This window comes from Camelina sativa, chromosome 3, assembly GCF_030686135.1.
Source record: "Camelina sativa cultivar CO46 ecotype springtype chromosome 3, ASM3068613v1".
In the NCBI taxonomy this organism is placed as follows: domain Eukaryota; kingdom Viridiplantae; phylum Streptophyta; class Magnoliopsida; order Brassicales; family Brassicaceae; genus Camelina; species Camelina sativa.
In genome coordinates, this window is record NC_141882.1 from 4445348 (window position 1) to 4463440 (window position 18093).

The following is an 18093-nucleotide window of genomic DNA, read 5'->3' on the forward strand; positions in this document are numbered from 1 at the left end:
ACTGTAAAAGAATCTTGTGTCCCTTTATTAGATGACCAATCTACCCTCGAGTATGAGTATTTTCTACTACTTTTTAATCTTTAATCTTAGTGGGAACACAAGTTGGTGTCCACTTTAACGTAAAGCTACTTATATTTTTCATTAATTTGTTTGTTAATTATAAGCTTGCAGCCATCGATCCAACGTACCTGGATAGATAGAGTCCAATTATTATGCTTTTTAGATTAAACTAGACTAATGAAGTAAAATCTTATCTTAAAAATCCAAGGGGCGGCGAAGGGCATAAACGTCTAAGCAGATGGTGGAATAATAATTGGGTCAAGCTTGTAATATTTAGCCAAAAGCAAGGTTACTCGTGAGAGCACTTTGAAATTTATATAAGAGCTACGAGAGCTCCCTTGTGAATGTAACTTGTAGCAAATCAAACATTCTTCTTCTTCTTCTACTTTGGACAAGACTTTGACTCCGAGTCAATGGAAGGCAGAGGAACTAGGAAAAGTTGTAGAGAACAACACAGTAGCCGTCCGATGCCGAAGAGAGGGCAAGTCAAAGTAGGGATCTTGCTTGGTTTTGCTAATTCTTTTGCTTCCATCTTTGGTGCCTCCACCAGAAACTTCCATGGATCCTAAACCTTGATCCTGCTGCTTCTCATTCCCCACAGAAATATTTTCATTTATTTTTCAGAATTTGTTTCTGTGGTTTTAGACTTTTAGTAGAGTGAGATGTTCTTATTTAAGATTGGTGAGCTTGTTTAGTCTCTCTAGTTTCTTGAGTTCATTTTGTTATTTTGTCTTTTCTTTTTGTATAAATCCTATGTAGCTTCACTTGTTAAAGTATATTAATATATTGTGATATTTCCTTAACATGCTAAAATTTCTCATTTATTTTGTAACTGAATGATCGAAACAACAACTAAACCAATATTAGTCTCAGTCACATATTTGTTTTGGACTCGATATTTTTAGATGGTTGAATGAAATAAATCTAACTTTTTAGACCATCTTTACTGGCAGCAACAATGAGCGTTACTCAAAATAATATATTTTATTGTTTTTCTTTTAATATTATTATAAATTTAAATAATAAATCTAAAAAAAAAAAATCTATCACAAAATGATATTTGGTTGAGAACCGATTCTCACGGTGCTGGAAGAAAAAACATTACTTAACTTTTGTGCTTCTTTATTATTATTTTTTAATTTTAAATTGAGAGAATTCATAAGAGTAACTCTCACTAAAAATGCCATGGAACAGCTATTCTATAAAACAATCGTACTATATGAAGTAATATTATTAAATTAGCATATGATCTAATCCCAAACACATGTAAATAAACCAGTCGCAGGCATGAGCTGTCAAATAGATAAAAGCTACAAAGAAAAGAATGAGTCTTACTTCTTTAATTTATGTGAATTGACCAAATAATCTACTAATCCAAAGGCTTTGAATGGTCCGGTTCATTTCAAGTGGCAGCAACAACACCAGCATGATCGTCACTAAAAACCCGGTTTAGTATCATGGCTAGTCTAACTCCTCCCTGAACTATTCTTTTCATCAATATTGGCAACCTTGTATTGAAATATTCCTCTGCAAAATTATTTAACCTCAAATTATATTTCCTTTTTAAGTTTTATTATAACAGTCACATGTCCCACCATGAACAAATAATATGAGTGACTATTAAAAATCTTTAAATCCAATTTACTTAAACCTCATTTGGTTGAATTCATATTTTAAACTGTTTTTTTTTTTTTTGCGTACAAGAAAATAGAAGAAGCAAACAACGTACCTGATAAGGTTTCGCCGGACTTCACGCCTTTGTAGCCCCATTTACAAGCCAACGCTATACTCTCCGAAGCATACCTGAATTTATCATTTACAATTAGTAGTTCATAAAGTTTATACATATAGTGTTTTTCGAAATTAGATTTTCTCCACCAAAACAGAACCAACTTCAGGATCTTTAGTTATGATGTGAAACTCAGTAAGAATCTGATCATGATGGTACATACTATCAAAACACCAATGTTCGAGTCTAAATCATTTTTTAAAGAAATCTCACATAGGAAATAAGATGTGATATAAGGTAAGATAGGGACATAAGTAAACCCATTAATCATTGAGACTACTATTTATTGTTTTTGAATTCAAATTTAGTGAAACTTAACACTAGCCAACTCCATAAAAAATTTCAAAAACCATTATTTTCATTTTCAGCTTCTTTCTAAGATTTTTGGACCAGAAAAAAAGTATCAAGATTTGTAAGGCTAGCTTTAAACTAGCGTCGAGTCAATATCAAACCAAGTGATTTAAAACTTACTTGTGTGGACAAGCGATAAGATCGTTGCAGTCTGTCCACGAAGATAGATCGTCGTGCCATAATCCCTAATTTATGATAACCATTACTATATACGTCACGGTGGAAAAAAAGAAGCATTATGAAATAGTAAAATATAAATAAATTTATTTTATTACATTGGTGATGTTCTTCACAAGATCCTCTTGGAGGAGATCCAAGTTCTTGTCGTAGTATTCTTTGAGAGCCGTGAGAATGATCTCTCTGTCCCATACCTACACATTTTGTCTCACTAATTAGTCTCTTCTTTTTGAAAATTTGAAATTCAAAGTTGTTAGAGACAAAAGAAGAAGCTTACATGATGAAGATTTGATTTATGTCTGTACCAACGTAAATCTATCGTGTTCCCCCCTTCATCACTTGTGAATCCCACATGCATTGGCTTTGTAAGGGGAAAAAACAACCATGGTAGAAATAATCATAATTAATTAAAAAACTAACATGAATATAGAAGTATGTGTGTGTGAAATGATGAGTAATAAACCTGATGAATATCTCCCATGAAATGAGACAAGAACAAAAGGGCTTCGGTCATGTTATCTACGAGATTGAACAAGAAGAACGCAATTAATTAAGAAGAGAAGAAAAACTAAGCACAAGAATACATCAAAGTTATAGTAAAAATAAGAAAGAAAAATGATCACGTACATCTACGATCAGACGTTCCTTCTCCGTAATGCTGAAGCTGTGACGTGAAGTTTTGGATTGCTCCATCCACACACATATCTTTCAACCCATGCTGATCATGACAATCCCCTGTTTTTATATATATTCAATTTTAATTATTTTCCCATCTAATATAATGAGGTTTTGGGTTAGAATTTTTTAGTCATGATTAACTCCGGTTGATCAAGAGAAATAGAACCGGATTTCAGGTAACTAAAAAATGTTTTGGTTATGAATTATGATGACTTACTGGAGTAATCGTAAGAGCAGGCTTGGTCAGGAGTGTCGATGTAATGGAGATGACTGGTCCAACGGTACTTGTACCAATGTCGGATCTGGTCAGGCCACACACACAAGGCTGATAAATCTCCTTTAACGTAATCCGGTAATAGATTCTCTACTACATGTGCCGGTCCGGCTTCCAAAAGACTCTGTTCACACCACACAGGCACAAAAGTGATTGACACACACCGATAATTAAGGCGATAACCAAAAATACTTGATTCTAACACACTATAGACGATCATTAAGTTACCTGAGCAATTCTACATGTAAGAATATGGCCTTCTTTGCTCCAGCTTTGGACAGAAGAAACCGAACACAAAATCAATACACCTAATACAAGAATCGTCCTCGTGGATGATCTAAAAGTCGATGCCATACTTCCAAACTTCAAAAACTTATAAAACGTTTATCTCTTCTTGTATAAAAAAAACGTCTACTTTTTTTTTTGTTCAGAAAAACTTCATAGAATTTGAAAAGAGAACACACATAGACATTATATATATATAAATATATATAGAGAGAGAGAGAGACAGACAAGAATGGACTTACAAGTTAGGTTAATTAGAAGCAACATATACATATGATGTTGAGTTTGTGTGCAAGCAATCCATTGCCAGTCTCATACGTTCCTCGTAAAGTGTTTACAAAAGAAACACGAGATATTAACTTTAAGAGTCATTAGTCAAAGCACATTCCTTATTTGTAACAGCATTATCCAATTATGAATTATCCATCCATGCGTGAATTTATGTATGCTACTTAAAATACTGTAGCTATGTATGTTAAAAATAATATAAAAATCAACGCCTAATTTTGCTAAACGTTGTCGTCTTTTCAAATTTTGTTTTCTTTGTTTTAATCGACCGAAAATTGAAATTCAGTACGAAATTTAAACCAAACCAAACCAAACCGGCCGGTTAATTACGACGGAGGACTCCTTCGGTGACTTCTTCGGTCGCACAAGACTTGGCTCTGAGTCTATTAACCGTGGTCAAAGATGAACAGCTTCTTCTGGGTTTTAATCAACAGATCTTCACCATTGAAGAATCGTAGCACCATCACAAATACTGTGAACTTCTCAACTTGAATCGTCTTCTTCGATAATCTCCCACTTGTTTCAATCAGGTTTGCTCTCTCTCTCTCGACTATGTTCATCTTTCCAAATTCAGTGTTCCTGAGTAGATTCAACGTAATTACCTTTTTAGCCCGATTCAGTTTTCTCGTCGTTTGATTTGGGAATATTATAGTTGATTTGATTCTGGGTCTTCACAGTATTAAGATCTGTAACCTAATTTTGCTACAAAGTAGTGAGCAGTGAGTTTACTAGCTAATCAATCACTGGTAGTTTCTTGTGTATCAGGGATGATTTAGTTACTATTCAATCTATAATAAACACTTAAACTAATTGTGTTGCCTGCTACTACATATATGATTGGAAATTCAAAAGCATTGTTCAGTTTTGTGGGAATCATGATGTGTGTTGTGTATTTAAAATTGTTTCACTTTGATGCAGAACGATGGATCTATCTACTCTATCTCCTGCGGAGATCACGGTGATGGGAGCCATGTTCTGTGTTTTGCTTTCGATGCACTTCACCATGCAGCTCATATCTCAGCATTTGTTTTACTGGAAGAACCCTAAAGAACAGAGAGCCATTATTATTATCATACTTATGGCTCCTGTTTATGCTATCAACTCTTTTGTTGGTTTGTTAGATGCTAAAGGAAGCAAACCCTTCTTCATGTTTCTAGACGCTGTTAAGGAATGCTATGAGGCACTTGTAGGTTTCTTCTAGTTTCATTCTCTCATGTCTCATTCCTTTGCATTGTTTCTCTCTTTCTCCGCGGCTGTTTCTTGATTTGTTGTATTTGCTCTGTTTTTTTTCAGGTCATTGCTACATTCTTGGCTTTGATGTATAGTTACGTAAACATATCGATGAGCGCACAGATTATCCCTGATGAATACAAAGGGAGAGAGATCCACCATTCCTTTCCAATGTCTCTTTTCGTGCCCCGCACCACGCATCTGGATTACCGCACACTGAAACAGCTTAAGCAATGGACATGGCAGTTTTGTATTATCCGCCCAGTGTGTTCCATCTTGATGATAACACTACAGATCCTCGGGATTTATCCAGCGTGGTTGAGCTGGATTTTCACCGTCGTTCTGAATGTTTCGGTTTCCCTGGCATTGTATTCCTTGGTGAAATTCTACCATGTTTTTGCCAAGGAGTTGGAGCCTCATAAGCCGCTTACAAAGTTCATGTGCGTCCAAGGGATAGTCTTCTTCTGCTTCTGGCAGGTAAATACATGGTTTATTGCTTTTCTTTTGCCTGCCAAATCAGTAGTTCTTTGCCTACTAGCTTCTTCAATCATCAAAATTTTACTGTCATGAATTAGACTAGTAAGATTATCTTGTTTAGTCAAGAGTAGAATCATTTTAATAGCGCATTGTAGCTTTGTTCGGCTCTGCAATAAACCTTACCTTATTTTGTTGAGAGATGAAGATTTAAAAGGTTACTCGTTGGGTCTAGAATGTTGGTAATGGGCATAGATAAGGTCTGGTGACTCTGGTCGTTGAGAAGTTTCTCCTTAATCAAAGTCTTTGTGTGGTATAGCGAACCAAAGCCAATTTGAATTTGTTGATTGGTCCATGAGACAAACAATGTCTTATGCCAGTAGATTTAGGATCTCTACGGCATTTGATCAAGTAATTGAACAATCTGAAAATTTAAAGCATTTCATCTCTTATTAGGATCACCACTGTATTTGGTTAAGTAATTGAATATTCTGAAAGTTAAAAGCATTCATGGTATCTAACAATGAATGCTGAGTTCGGTGTTTGTCTGATAATTGGGGATATGTGTTGTACAGGGAATAGTGCTGGAGATATTAGTGAAAATGGGAGTAATAAAGTCGCATCATTTCTGGCTGGAGGTGGAGCAGATTGAGGAAGCTATGCAAAACGTGCTTGTGTGTCTTGAGATGATCGTCTTCTCCGTCATTCAACAGTACGCATTTCACGTTGCTCCTTACAGTGGAGAAACTGAAGCTAAGATGCGAATGAACAAGAGGGATTGATCCTTTTTTTCTTCTTCTTTTTTTTTTTTTTGTGGGGTTAATGTGAATGTTATTGTCTTATTGATGTTATGTTACAAACACCATAGTGACTAATTAATGTATCTTTTTGCTTTTGTATTCCCATATTAGGAAAGAAAGAGCATTCTAATTACGAAATTAGTTATTTAAGACCCGACTCGAAAAAAAAGCGTCATTATAAAAATAGATTACGAAGAAAGAAAGATCTATTCAATGACGTTAATTACATTGTCAACTTAAGATGAAATATCACACAAGTTGATGGATGAGCCACCCTTATCCAATCAAATACCTAACAATAAGAGATTATGTTTGTCCGTGACTTTCTACCTTTGTTCACTTGTTAATTGTCGTATTGAAAAGAGTACAACCAAAAAAACTAAATATTTTAAAAACGTAATACTAGTTTTTAATACGAAAGACCACGACGATCCACTTCATCGTCCAGTCTCATCGACGCGAACCTCTCGTCGTTACACTTCTTTATAAACGCTTCTACTCTCCGGTTCAGCTCATCCCGACTCCGTGACACCTTCACCTTCTTCACCAACTTCACCGGCGGAGGCGGCGGCAGCATAGCCAACATATTAGTCCTGTCACTAAACGTCTCCGATTTCTTCAAAACACTAGACTGTTTTGTTGTCTCTTCGTCAAGTCCGAACGTGTCAGGTCTCTTGTAGTAACTAGTCAACGGAAGCGCTGACTTCCGTTCCATGATCATCTTCCACGTGTTCTCTAACGTCTCGTTCCTCTTTGGTTTCGCCACTCTTAACGCTCTGACTGAGTTCCTCTCTGAAAATTATTACGAAATTACCCTTTTAGCAAATAGTGTTTTGAGATATTTAAAATATCTAAAATTCGTATGACGTCATGTCTTCTCAAGTATTTTTTATACATTAAAATATTAAAATTGAATTACCTGCTGGTGTGGTCTTAACCACCGGTTTGCGTTGGCCAATCCTAGCCGTAACAAGAGGCTTCTCTAACACCTGAGGTTGTGATATTTCCGATTTGGTCACCACCACTAAACACCTCTTCTCTTCCTCTACCGTTGCAGCAGCTTCTACTACCCTCTCGGCTTTCTCTTCATGCACAGCCTCCGGCTCCTTCACGACGATCAACGCCGCGACTCTGGCGACGAAACCGAAATCTGAATCTTTCGTCTCCGTCCGCCGTCGTAGAGGAGCGTGGTGAACGTTCTGCTGCTGCTGATGATGATGATGATGATCAGTCTGAAACTTATTGTCGCCACTGTAAGAAACCTCGTAGTCTTTGCTGGAGGAGACAGTACTCCGGAAAAACTTTGAAGAAACAAAGATAATGACGATGATGACGTTTGTGATGACGTATAGATACGGTGGTTTCAGCCACGTGAGAAAAGAGCTCAAAAGGATCGGAGCCTGTGAGAAATCTACAGCCACGGGAACAATGACTTTTAGATGCATAGCCGTGGCCAAGAAACCAGTAGAGATTAGCACCGCCTTCATCCACGACGCCATATTATGTCACTGTCACTCTCTATTTATCTCTTGATATTTTATCGGAGTGTGTGTGGTAATGGTATTGTTGACACGCTTCTTAGTCTTAGCTCTGACTCTTCTTGATTCTCTTCATTTATATAGGGAGCTAAAGAGTGAGGCAAGGGACAATGAGATCTCTGATATACACCGTTGGATTGAAAAATTTGGAGTTGAACGGACATGATTGCTTTAGTTATAGACTTAGTAGGTGCATCTTCTTGTAGTATTACAGAACAAGAGTAGAGAATAACAGATTTTATTGTTTCTGTCGTATTGCATATCGACACGTAAACACAACCTTCACGTGTCCACACGTAATATCTCTTGATTTTATCTCATAATTGTATCTCTCTCTCTTTTTATTTTCTACGTCGTTAAATAATAAATTCTCTTATTAGTCAACCTAGTATGGCCATTCGTTGTAATTCCTTATTTTTGTTTCCGATAGTTTCTCTCAATCGACGATCCCACGCTATGGCCACGTCTTTTTTTAGCCTTATATCCCCTATTTAGATTTTATGGTATATTAATTGCGTGTATGTTGTTAATTCGAAGACAAACAAAATACGTATACGTATATAGGCTATAGCCCGTACTGGTCGACAAAAGAAAAGAATATGTGTAGAGCGAATTCATAACTTATTCTATCATGTATTTAAGGTATATATGTTGTTTTCTTTATCATAAGTAATGTGGTATTGCAAATAGTTGTCAAATATCTTTACCAAAACACTAGTTGTAAAATATCTTTACCAAAACAAGTTGTAAAGTATCTAATATAATTATTTGATATTACTTTTCATAACTATAATGTATTGTAATTATATAATGGTTTTTCTTTCATATATATAAGGACAATGAAGTAAAACAAATACTAATACTTTTGCATTATAATACTAAAATATCATATCATTTGGAAAACGGCTTAAACATCACTTGATCTATAGAGTATAGTATATAATCTCAAGTTGATAAGATGATACAAGAAATTCCATTAGTTTCTTTATTTTTATTATTAGTTTTTTGTCAACAATTCCATTAATTTATTTTTCAAAAATCAAATAACATTTTTTTTAATCATTAGTGATTAATTTATACCAGAAGACAGATTAATTCATAATATCACCAAAACGAATGTAACGTATTTGTGTTATTATGATACATTATCTTTTAGTGATCTAGGATCTTACGTGTTTCATTGGATTAAAACGAAGGATTTCTTAATAAAACTATCCTTGAAGGTGGAAAACCACTAAGATATTTTTCTTAGGTCATCTCCAATGGCAGAATAGTTGAACTATTCTTAACCCAATAAATTGATAAATTTATTGAACATTGTATTTAGAACATATTTTTTTGTCTTAGATAAGAACAGAGTTTAGGAATGTTATTTATCTACGTGACATGACAAGAATGGTTGAGATTTTGGTCTTAAATAAAAATAATAACAGTTTTTGGTCTTAAATAAAAATGTTTGTGTGCTTTAATAAATTAAGTAATATGTTTGTTTGGTATTTTTTCTTTAATTTATTTAAAATATTTTTTTTGTTTCATAAAAATTTGGTATTGTATTTTGAATTTTAGTATAAGTTTTTTAAGTTTGCAATTTAAATGTTATTTTTTAAAGTTTTTATAATTGTAATATGTTTAATATTATTATATTATTAAATCTTATTATTTTAAACATGTTCTACCAATAACCAACTTCTTAACAAAAAAATCTAAACTACTGATCCTACATTATTTTCATAATATTTTTATTCTAAGAACACCCAAAACTGTTCACGATTGCATATGCCCTTTAAGAGCTAAGAAGAACTAAGAACAGGCCAAGGTAAAGGTCAATTTTACAAGACTACAACTCGTCTCAAGTGGCTATCCACTCTTTGCTATTTTAGTTTCTTTTCTTTGTCGACCACTATCAGTTTCGCTTAGAGCAATGATCAAATTACGACTACTGCTTCTTCAAACCGCAGGTATTATTCTTTATGTCTTCTCCTCATATATATCTAAAGAAGCTCTTTACTTTTTGTTAAATTTTTCTTATTGATGTATTAAATAAAAAATATCAGAAGTGTGAAAATAGATATATATTCTACATAAACATGTTATATAGAAGGGAATGTGATTTTTCCATGGCAAGTTATTTTTTAAGTGTTAACACCTATTTTGTTACACGACTCCATCATATAACTATAACTACATTCTTAATTATTGACCAATGTGAACGTCTTACTACTTGTACCATTTTATGAAAAAATCATTCAGTTTGTAACAACTACGTTAAAAGTAAATCTGTTTTTACTCGTCTAAAAAAATAATCAAATTAACAATCATACGCGTTGATTTTGTTCCTATAAGTTCTTAAGAGTTTTGTTATCATAGCAGCTTGTGACGAAAGAACAAACTTATATAGCTAGTTTAATAGTGTCAAATAAATTTAATTAAACTTCGTTTGATTCGATTGTCTCTTTTTGGATTCTATTTGGATTGAATAAATAAATGTGAAACATTTAAAAGTGAAATTTTTTTTAGATTAAATATCACGATTCTCATTTGAAAAATATAGTTATTAACATTATCTTATATTTACCTAAGGATTTCTAGTAATGTCTCATTGGATTTATTCATTTCTCAAATGAATCCAGATTTCTGATCTATGTAATTTTTTTTTTCTAATTGTACGTACATAATATTTTGGCTATATAACCTAGAAAGATCTTGTTAGAATAATTAAAAATCTTTTGTGATGTTAGACAGTAAGAATTTTCAGAAGCTATTTTTGACTTTCTGACAATAATATTTAACCATACTTTTCATTTGATTCACATCTTATCAAGCACAAGATATAATTAGAAAAATATGTGTTCATTACCGACATAAAAAGAAAAGGCAAACGAAACTTCGTCGAAATACAGAACACGACAACACATCCAACTGCCCTGTGATGTAACTGTGGTTGTGAGAGTGAGTAGCCCAGTTTGTCTTACGTTCGGCCGTTAGATTTCACGGCGTAAGTAATAGTCGAAGCTGTTTTTGGACCGTGCATAATTAATTTGTTTTTGTTATTTTTGACCCGTCGCCATAGTTAAAGCGACCACGTAACGATGGAGTCATTATCGACGCATGCCGTTTATTTAATCGATGAAGAGTCGTTGCTAAGCAAAGCAGTAAGCACCATTCACTGTCCTGTCCAGAGTTTAACAAAGATATTTCACGTGTCACATCTAACACGTGATTGTTTTCTTTTGATAGTGATCATTTGAATTAACCTAACGAATGGAAAATCTGAATAATTTATACGTACTAAATTTTTGGTGCTTGTGGAAACGTTCCCTTTAGGGGGATGCATAGTAATCTCTAATAATTCCTCTATAATTAGAACCTCATTCGATCTACTATATGTTTATATTGGAGTAACGTGTCATTAATTAGACATGCTTACTACTCTGCTTTTGTCACGTTTACAATTCTAGTTCACTCAATAATGCTTACTACTACAACTTCTTGATATCAAATAATCAAGTTCTGCATTGTTACAATGATTCAAACAAATACAATCATACAAAGTAAGAAGATATGCCAGCTCAATGCCTAAAATCAAAATTCTCATTCAAAAAGTAATTAATTTGAGATGATTGTCTTTCTTAAAAAAACGATAATTAATCAAAAGACGAAAAGCTAATTAATCTCAACATCATTCTAATTAAGCCACAAACTCTTCTTTCTCCAATCTGAAAGACTCAAACCTCTCTTCCTTACACTTCCTTATAAAAGCTTCAACTCTTCGATTCAGCTCATCTCTGCTCGGCGACATCTCCTTCTTCATCTTCATCTTCACCGGTGGCGTAGACGACGACTGTCGATGATTAGTCACATCCCTGAACGTCTCCGCTTTCCTCAAGACAGTTCGTTTCACATCGCAGCCGACTCCGTTACCCAACGTGTCGGATCTCCGGGAACGAGTGGTCAACGTCGTTGACTTACCCACCTCCGTTACCATCTTCCACGTGTTCTCAATACTCGTCTCGTGCCGCTTCGGTTTCACCACTCCCAACGCCTTCTTCTTTTTATTACCGCCTGCAAAGATAATAAAATAAATCATTTAATTTGGCTTCGAAAGAAATTACTAATTTACCCCTACACGGTCGACATAGTGTGAAAATTCAAAAATATATAACCGTTAGACAGAATGACGTCATCTTTATCCATCCCCGTACCTTTCGAGATCGCTTTGACCGGTTTCCGGTAACCGGAACTAGCCGAAACCAGAGGTTTCTCAACCGGAGTGAGATTCTCCGATTCTTCAATCATAGGCAGCCCTTGATTCACCTCCGATTTAAACTCATCTCCACCGTTGATCTCCTCATCTTTCTCTTCGTACACAAACTCCGATCTCTCCACCTCCGCCACTGGAATCGTCGCCGAGAAATCGAAATCCGTGTCCAGATTCACATCCTTCGGAGGAGCGTGGGTGACGACGATTGGCTCAACCTGATGAGACGCTATGTATTCGCCACATTGTAAAATATCGTTGTCGTCGTATTGATGAACTTCTTCCTCCTGGTCTTCTTCAATGCTCTGGTGAAACTTGGAGAAAGCTATGATGATGGTGATTATGACGTTGGACGCGACGAAGATGTACGGAGGTTTCAGCCACGAGAGAAACGAACGCCAAAGGATCGGGAATCGCGATACGGAGAAATCAACTGCGATGGGAACAGAGTACTTCAGAAACATAGACATTGCGGCGATTCCGGTGGAGACTAGTGCCGCCTTGATCGATATTATCGACGATACCATTTTTTTTTTTTTCTCTTATTTTCCGATTTGTGGATCTATCCACTGTTGATGATTTATATAGGTGTGGAGCTTTTTAGGCTTATATAACTAAACCTACACTGTTGGATCATCTAAAAGAATTGGAAGATGGACGGTTGATAATGATAGAAGAAGTTGTTTTTTTTTTTTATGTTGTGTTACTGTCACTTTGAGTTTTTTCTAAGGCCACGTGTCTGCAGTCTATAAATACATTGTAATAAGGAACAAATGAAAAAACCTTGTAATTTATTAATTTTCTTAGTCGACCTAATGGCTATTTTTTTTTTTTATTCAATTGTTTCCAAAATTGTGACCACTAAACCACTTATTTTTAACGTTATCTTACTCTCAACAGATATTTCACTTTCAGTCGACACACACAAAACAAAGAAGGATTGTTTTAACTTGGAAAGATATGCAAACGTATTTGTTTGTAACGTACTCACCATTTCTATTTTCTCCCGACTATATACTACTAAGATTTTTAGGCACGACCGGATCCTCCTCCAACGTACAAAACTAGAAGAGTGATTCGGTAAATAAGTTGTTTGTGATGTTTTTAACCGTTTCTGATTGGAACATTGAACTGCAATGACGATTGGTGGCCATCAAAACGGGTAGCCTCCAACGCAGCGATTAACCTTCAATCACAACAGTTGGTGCCAGCCACCAATAAAACCAAACGTGAGAGTTGACAAGTTAATGAGAACGGTAAAGGCTTTAAACATTACAAAATTTGATTAAGAAATGTGATTGTTACTACAAGATTCAACATTATCCGATTGCTACCCACAATTTCAACCACAGAATAAAAAACCCGATCCGAACATCTTGAGAATCCAAACCATCAGGAGCTGCGAGAGTATCACTTCCAAAGGACAACAGATATCTATATTGCTACCGCGAAGTCTTAATCCCTCTTGCTTGTTTCTTCTTCTCCCTTTTCTTCATAGTTTTGGTGCCTGAACGTTTCCTGCTCTGCTTCATGGGTTTGGATTTCCTCACAGGTACAGGCTGCTCTGATGAGGCTCTGGCCGTGGAACCCGATTCTGTTGATTGGGTATTTTCCTTGCGAACAGGCTCTTCCTCTTCACGAGATATCTCGCTTGTTGTCACAGTTATTTTCAGCTCGCCCGTGTCATACATCGTCGTGCCTTTTATTCACAAAGAAACACAGCACATATTAGACCAAGGCCCGTAGAAGCACACACAATCAATGGAGAAAAGACACTCAATAATGCACATTGCAAGTTCTCGATTCCAACTATCAACCATTGCGTGATCAAGAACTTCCTTTCACAAAAAAAAAAAAAAAAAGGGTGAAAAGTCTTCATGCTGAAAACTAAAGTGATAATGAAATTGATACCAGAAGCTGAGGCATCAGGCTCTGATTCTTCATCCTCTGCATCCTCCTCTTCACCATCTTTAGCTTCCCCATTTTCATTATCCTGGCCTTGACCCGAAACCATTAGCTCTTCCAATTTCCTCTGCAAAGCTCAGATACTAGATTCAGAACATCTTGAATCAAGAATCAAAATCCACATAATACAAAATGATTGAATACTAACAATCTTTTTGGCATATTATCCTCAAATCAAAACGGTCAATAGGAGCATTCCTTACTAAGAGATGTTACATTTTGGATTAACATTCGCATTCAAAACAAAACAAAAACTTCAATTTCCACTGAAACAAATCAGAACCAGCTCATGGCACAACCTCTTACCAAAAAAGATGGTGATTCAAAACTCCCATAAAATCATAAAGTTTAGCTAAAACTAAGAATTTAAGACTAATCTTTTAACGCATAGATGACGAATGACACACATTTAGAATAAAGAAGATACAAAGAGAAGCAACAATTCCATAAGCTCTCACCTTCTTACGAGCCTCGATTCGTTTCCGCCTCATAGCTTCCTCCTGCTGCTTCTGAGCTTCCTTTCTTCTCTTTTTCTTTCTCTTGTGAAATCCAGTCACAAAATCCCTACCAACAAAACAACATATATCAGAAAAATGAACTAATTTTAACGAACAAACAGCGATTCAAGATAACCCATATTGAGTATTTTGACTCTGAATCCGATTAGGGAGAGATTAAAAAGCAGTAAATTTTAGAATTTTTATACATACGTGAGATCTTTCTCGTCAAAAGAGACGGTGAGGCTTTTGTTCCTGAGAGCTCTCTTCCCAATGTGCCTACCTCTTGCCGGCGTTGCCAGTGAACCCGGCTCCTCATCACCCAAGTTTACCTTCATTGCCGGATACTTCGGAAACGAAACGATTCAGGTAAAAAATTAGGGTTTGTGAGGTTTAATCAACGCCAAGTCGAAAGGAAGAAGAAGAAGAAGCAGGAACGCAAAATTGGACTTCCAATTGGGCTTTAGGTTAGGCCCAATAGAAGGGTAATAACTCTAGGCTTGGCCCAATTCAAGGGTGATAACGTCATTGATCAAATGAACCTAATTTGGTTAAGAGAAGTTATGCCATTGACTATATTTGGACAATTACCAAAAGTGGCTTGTGTCTCTCATTCTAACAAAACAAAATAAACCTTCCAACAAAACTTTAAGTTTTTTCTTTTCCACTCAAATTTAAGAAAACAAAAAACTTCCTAAGCATCTTCTTCCTCGTACTCTCTCTCATAGAGAGGATGACGATGGTGATGTTCATCATAAACAACTATTGCTTTTGAACAAAAACGTTCAACGAAAAAACACAAAACCAAAAAAAAAAAAAACGTTTGTACATAATTAATTAAGTCAGAGAAAAAGAAGTGAAAATGAACGATTTATTTTCTAATTCATTCAAGAGGAACCAAGCTCAACTGGGGGATGTTGAGGCAGGTCAAGAAACGATGAACCTCGACAAATTCTTCGAGGATGTCGAGAGTGTGAAGGATGACATGAAAGGAGTCGAGACTCTTTACAAGAAGCTTCAAGACGAGAACGAAGAGTGCAAGACGGTGCACAATGCCAAGAAGGTGAAGGAGTTACGAGCTAAGATGGATGGAGACGTTGCTCTGGTCCTTAAAAGGGTCAAACTCATTAAGCAGAAGCTTGAAGCCTTAGAGAAAGCTAATGCTAACAGCCGTAATGTCCCTGGTTGTGGGCCTGGTTCGTCAACGGATAGGACTCGATCGTCTGTGGTTAGCGGTCTTGGGAAGAAGCTTAAGGACTTGATGGATAGTTTCCAAGGTCTACGTGCTCGTATGAACGCTGAGTATAAGGAAACCGTAGAGCGCAGGTCTTTGTTTTTCCTTAAGTTTCTTATATTACAAGCTATTACTCTTGTTTGTTTTCTTGGTTCGCAAGATATGTGATTTTGTTAGTATTGGTGCAGGTATTTCACAATAACTGGTGAAAAAGCGGATGAGCAAACAATTGATAACTTGATTGCAAGCGGTGAGAGCGAGAATTTTCTCCAAAAAGCGATTCAAGACCAAGGAAGAGGTCAAATCCTAGACACAATATCTGAGATCCAAGAGAGACATGATGCAGTGAAGGAGATAGAAAAGAATCTACTGGAGCTGCACCAAGTTTTCATGGACATGGCGGCTCTAGTGGAAGCTCAAGGGCAACAACTGAACAACATAGAGAGCCATGTTGCAAAAGCGAGCTCGTTTGTGAGAAGAGGGACTGATCAGCTCCAAGACGCAAGGGAATACCAAAAGAGCTCGAGGAAATGGACTTGTTACGCCATCATCCTCTTTATCATCATCTTTGTCCTCCTTCTCATTCCCCTTCTACCTCACATAATGCTCTTGTTGAAGTGAATTTGCAAAAGATTTACACTTGATTCTCAAAATCATCTCTTTGCTTGTTTTTCTCCTCTTTTTTTGTTTCCTTTTCAATATGGAACGGGGGATAGTTAGATTACGGTGAAACCATGGAAAAAAATTGTAGAGATTTTTGAAAACCGGTTCGTTATTATTATTGTAAATCTTTTGACATCCTATATTTTTGGGTATATATCTCCATTCTTAGTGTTTATGTGACAATGTTGTGTGAATCATTGATGCTGAATTGCTGATATGTTAGAGTGAAGCATGTATATGCATTGTAAAAGGTAAATTAATGTAAGTATCTCAAACCCTATATACATCGTTAGGACCTAAACAAACCTTATCTTATATAAAATTACTATGAATATTTAAGAATATAAAACCCTAACTTTTATATTAAGAAAATCCCCTATACCAAGTCAAAATCCGCTATATTCATTTTCTTAATTATCGGACGTACCTTACTGTATCGTTGTCAATTGTATTTTACTAATATATATAACTAGAAATATGTATGCGTTATTAACTTGAAATATAAATTGAAATTTTTATTCAATTATATATGAAATGTACATATGTAATTGTTAATATATGTCTTAGAAAATAATATTCATAATACTACGATTCAACTACAGTTTATAATTTATATATGTTATATAATATTTCATAGAAGGGTCACGAAAAAGAGAAAATTTAAAGTACATATTACTAAATATTTTTGATTACAATATATTGTTGAAATTATTAAACAATATGTTTAAGACCATTACTTGTAGCAAAATCAACTATATATGGTATTTTCGTTAAATAGTTAATTTGATAAATAATTTTCTGTTGTCTTACTTCATTATTTTGATAAAAAACCACTACAAGAAAACATAGATTTACCGACTACAAAAACAGTTACTATACAGTCGCTAACTACTTAGTCACGACTGATAGGCGACTGACATACGTAGTCGCTAAACAGTGTGTAGCTAAAAAGTCACTATGGAGCTACTAATTGGCGACTGATAATTGGGGTCACTCTTCCCTTGCCCAACAGTCGCTAAAGTTGCGACTGAATTACAACACTTTAGCGACTGATATGTTACTCATTTGCGACTGTTTGGGTACTGTTTTGTTTACGCTTTGGTGACTTTTTTGCGACTGTTTAATTATCATGTTTTTAAAAAAAATTCTGATAAAAATGCATTATTTGATTTTGTAATATCAAAACTGATTAAGAAAACATGTACTAAAACATAACAAACATGAAATTAAACAAAAACATAAGTACCATGTTTTTACAAAAGTTGCAAAAGTTCAAAAAAACATCCAAATATCCAAGCAAATAAACAAGCAAATATTACATGAGGGAACCTAACTTTGAAAATCAGCAGAGTTTGAGTCACTGGGTTTGAGATTCGAGGAAGGCGACATAGTTTGGGTTAGTCTTGAGGAAGCTCACCAAGCGTGAGATCTCTGCTTGTTGCTCAGATGCAACCCGTAAAGCCTCAGCTGCAACCCGTGAAGCCTCTACCTTATGCTCTGCTTGTAGAGCTGATTGTTTCTCTATCTTGCGG

General features: G+C 35.4%; 6 protein-coding genes across 6 annotated transcripts; 2 read left to right on the top strand and 4 right to left on the bottom strand.

The window, feature by feature from the left end:
• Nucleotides 1-1276: 1276 nt before the first annotated feature.
• Nucleotides 1277-3854, bottom strand: LOC104769879 (endonuclease 1-like). The gene is made up of 9 exons (XM_010494202.3): nt 3558-3854; nt 3273-3453; nt 3005-3112; nt 2841-2896; nt 2655-2738; nt 2476-2571; nt 2321-2385; nt 1790-1863; nt 1277-1587 (listed from the first exon to the last, which is right to left on the bottom strand). Exons 1-9 carry the CDS (start codon nt 3681-3683, stop codon nt 1463-1465), a joined length of 915 nt encoding a protein of 304 aa, XP_010492504.1. The 5' UTR covers nt 3684-3854; the 3' UTR covers nt 1277-1462.
• A 155-nt stretch (nt 3855-4009) lies between these two features.
• Nucleotides 4010-6544, top strand: LOC104769891 (uncharacterized). Its single transcript, XM_010494213.3, has 4 exons — nt 4010-4432; nt 4821-5088; nt 5196-5609; nt 6182-6544. Exons 2-4 carry the CDS (start codon nt 4825-4827, stop codon nt 6386-6388), a joined length of 885 nt encoding a protein of 294 aa, XP_010492515.1. The 5' UTR covers nt 4010-4432; nt 4821-4824; the 3' UTR covers nt 6389-6544.
• Nucleotides 6545-6594: 50 nt separating this feature from the next.
• On the bottom strand, nt 6595-8007 carry LOC104769899 (uncharacterized). Its single transcript, XM_010494223.2, has 2 exons — nt 7326-8007; nt 6595-7198 (listed from the first exon to the last, which is right to left on the bottom strand). Exons 1-2 carry the CDS (start codon nt 7903-7905, stop codon nt 6816-6818), a joined length of 963 nt encoding a protein of 320 aa, XP_010492525.1. The 5' UTR covers nt 7906-8007; the 3' UTR covers nt 6595-6815.
• Nucleotides 8008-11402: 3395 nt separating this feature from the next.
• On the bottom strand, nt 11403-12905 carry LOC104769908 (uncharacterized). The gene is made up of 2 exons (XM_010494231.3): nt 12147-12905; nt 11403-12006 (listed from the first exon to the last, which is right to left on the bottom strand). Exons 1-2 carry the CDS (start codon nt 12727-12729, stop codon nt 11633-11635), a joined length of 957 nt encoding a protein of 318 aa, XP_010492533.1. The 5' UTR covers nt 12730-12905; the 3' UTR covers nt 11403-11632.
• A 558-nt stretch (nt 12906-13463) lies between these two features.
• Nucleotides 13464-15074, bottom strand: LOC104769916 (uncharacterized). Its single transcript, XM_010494244.2, has 4 exons — nt 14878-15074; nt 14626-14731; nt 14114-14234; nt 13464-13901 (listed from the first exon to the last, which is right to left on the bottom strand). Exons 1-4 carry the CDS (start codon nt 15000-15002, stop codon nt 13645-13647), a joined length of 609 nt encoding a protein of 202 aa, XP_010492546.1. The 5' UTR covers nt 15003-15074; the 3' UTR covers nt 13464-13644.
• A 240-nt stretch (nt 15075-15314) lies between these two features.
• On the top strand, nt 15315-16734 carry LOC104769925 (syntaxin-125). The gene is made up of 2 exons (XM_010494254.2): nt 15315-15990; nt 16087-16734. The coding sequence occupies exons 1-2, from the start codon at nt 15527-15529 to the stop codon at nt 16517-16519; spliced, it is 897 nt and encodes a 298-aa protein (XP_010492556.1). The 5' UTR covers nt 15315-15526; the 3' UTR covers nt 16520-16734.
• The last annotated feature ends 1359 nt before the right edge of the window (nt 16735-18093 follow it).

Coding starts and splice junctions, on each gene's coding strand:
- LOC104769908 (XM_010494231.3), bottom strand. CDS start 12,729: ATGGTATCGTCGATAATATCGATCAAGGCGGCACTAGTCTCCACCGGA. Junction 12,007..12,146: donor GGTCAAAGCGATCTCGAAAG/GTACGGGGATGG, acceptor TTATCTTTGCAG/GCGGTAATAAAAAGAAGAAG.
- LOC104769879 (XM_010494202.3), bottom strand. CDS start 3,683: ATGGCATCGACTTTTAGATCATCCACGAGGACGATTCTTGTATTAGGT. Junction 2,572..2,654: donor ATAAATCAAATCTTCATCAT/GTAAGCTTCTTC, acceptor CAAAATGTGTAG/GTATGGGACAGAGAGATCAT. Junction 2,386..2,475: donor TTGTGAAGAACATCACCAAT/GTAATAAAATAA, acceptor ATCATAAATTAG/GGATTATGGCACGACGATCT.
- LOC104769925 (XM_010494254.2), top strand. CDS start 15,527: ATGAACGATTTATTTTCTAATTCATTCAAGAGGAACCAAGCTCAACTG. Junction 15,991..16,086: donor AAGGAAACCGTAGAGCGCAG/GTCTTTGTTTTT, acceptor GTATTGGTGCAG/GTATTTCACAATAACTGGTG.
- LOC104769899 (XM_010494223.2), bottom strand. CDS start 7,905: ATGGCGTCGTGGATGAAGGCGGTGCTAATCTCTACTGGTTTCTTGGCC. Junction 7,199..7,325: donor GGTTAAGACCACACCAGCAG/GTAATTCAATTT, acceptor AATAATTTTCAG/AGAGGAACTCAGTCAGAGCG.
- LOC104769916 (XM_010494244.2), bottom strand. CDS start 15,002: ATGAAGGTAAACTTGGGTGATGAGGAGCCGGGTTCACTGGCAACGCCG. Junction 14,732..14,877: donor TTTGACGAGAAAGATCTCAC/GTATGTATAAAA, acceptor TTTTGTTGGTAG/GGATTTTGTGACTGGATTTC. Junction 13,902..14,113: donor GCCTGATGCCTCAGCTTCTG/GTATCAATTTCA, acceptor TGTGAATAAAAG/GCACGACGATGTATGACACG.
- LOC104769891 (XM_010494213.3), top strand. CDS start 4,825: ATGGATCTATCTACTCTATCTCCTGCGGAGATCACGGTGATGGGAGCC. Junction 5,089..5,195: donor AGGAATGCTATGAGGCACTT/GTAGGTTTCTTC, acceptor GTTTTTTTTCAG/GTCATTGCTACATTCTTGGC. Junction 5,610..6,181: donor TCTTCTTCTGCTTCTGGCAG/GTAAATACATGG, acceptor TGTGTTGTACAG/GGAATAGTGCTGGAGATATT.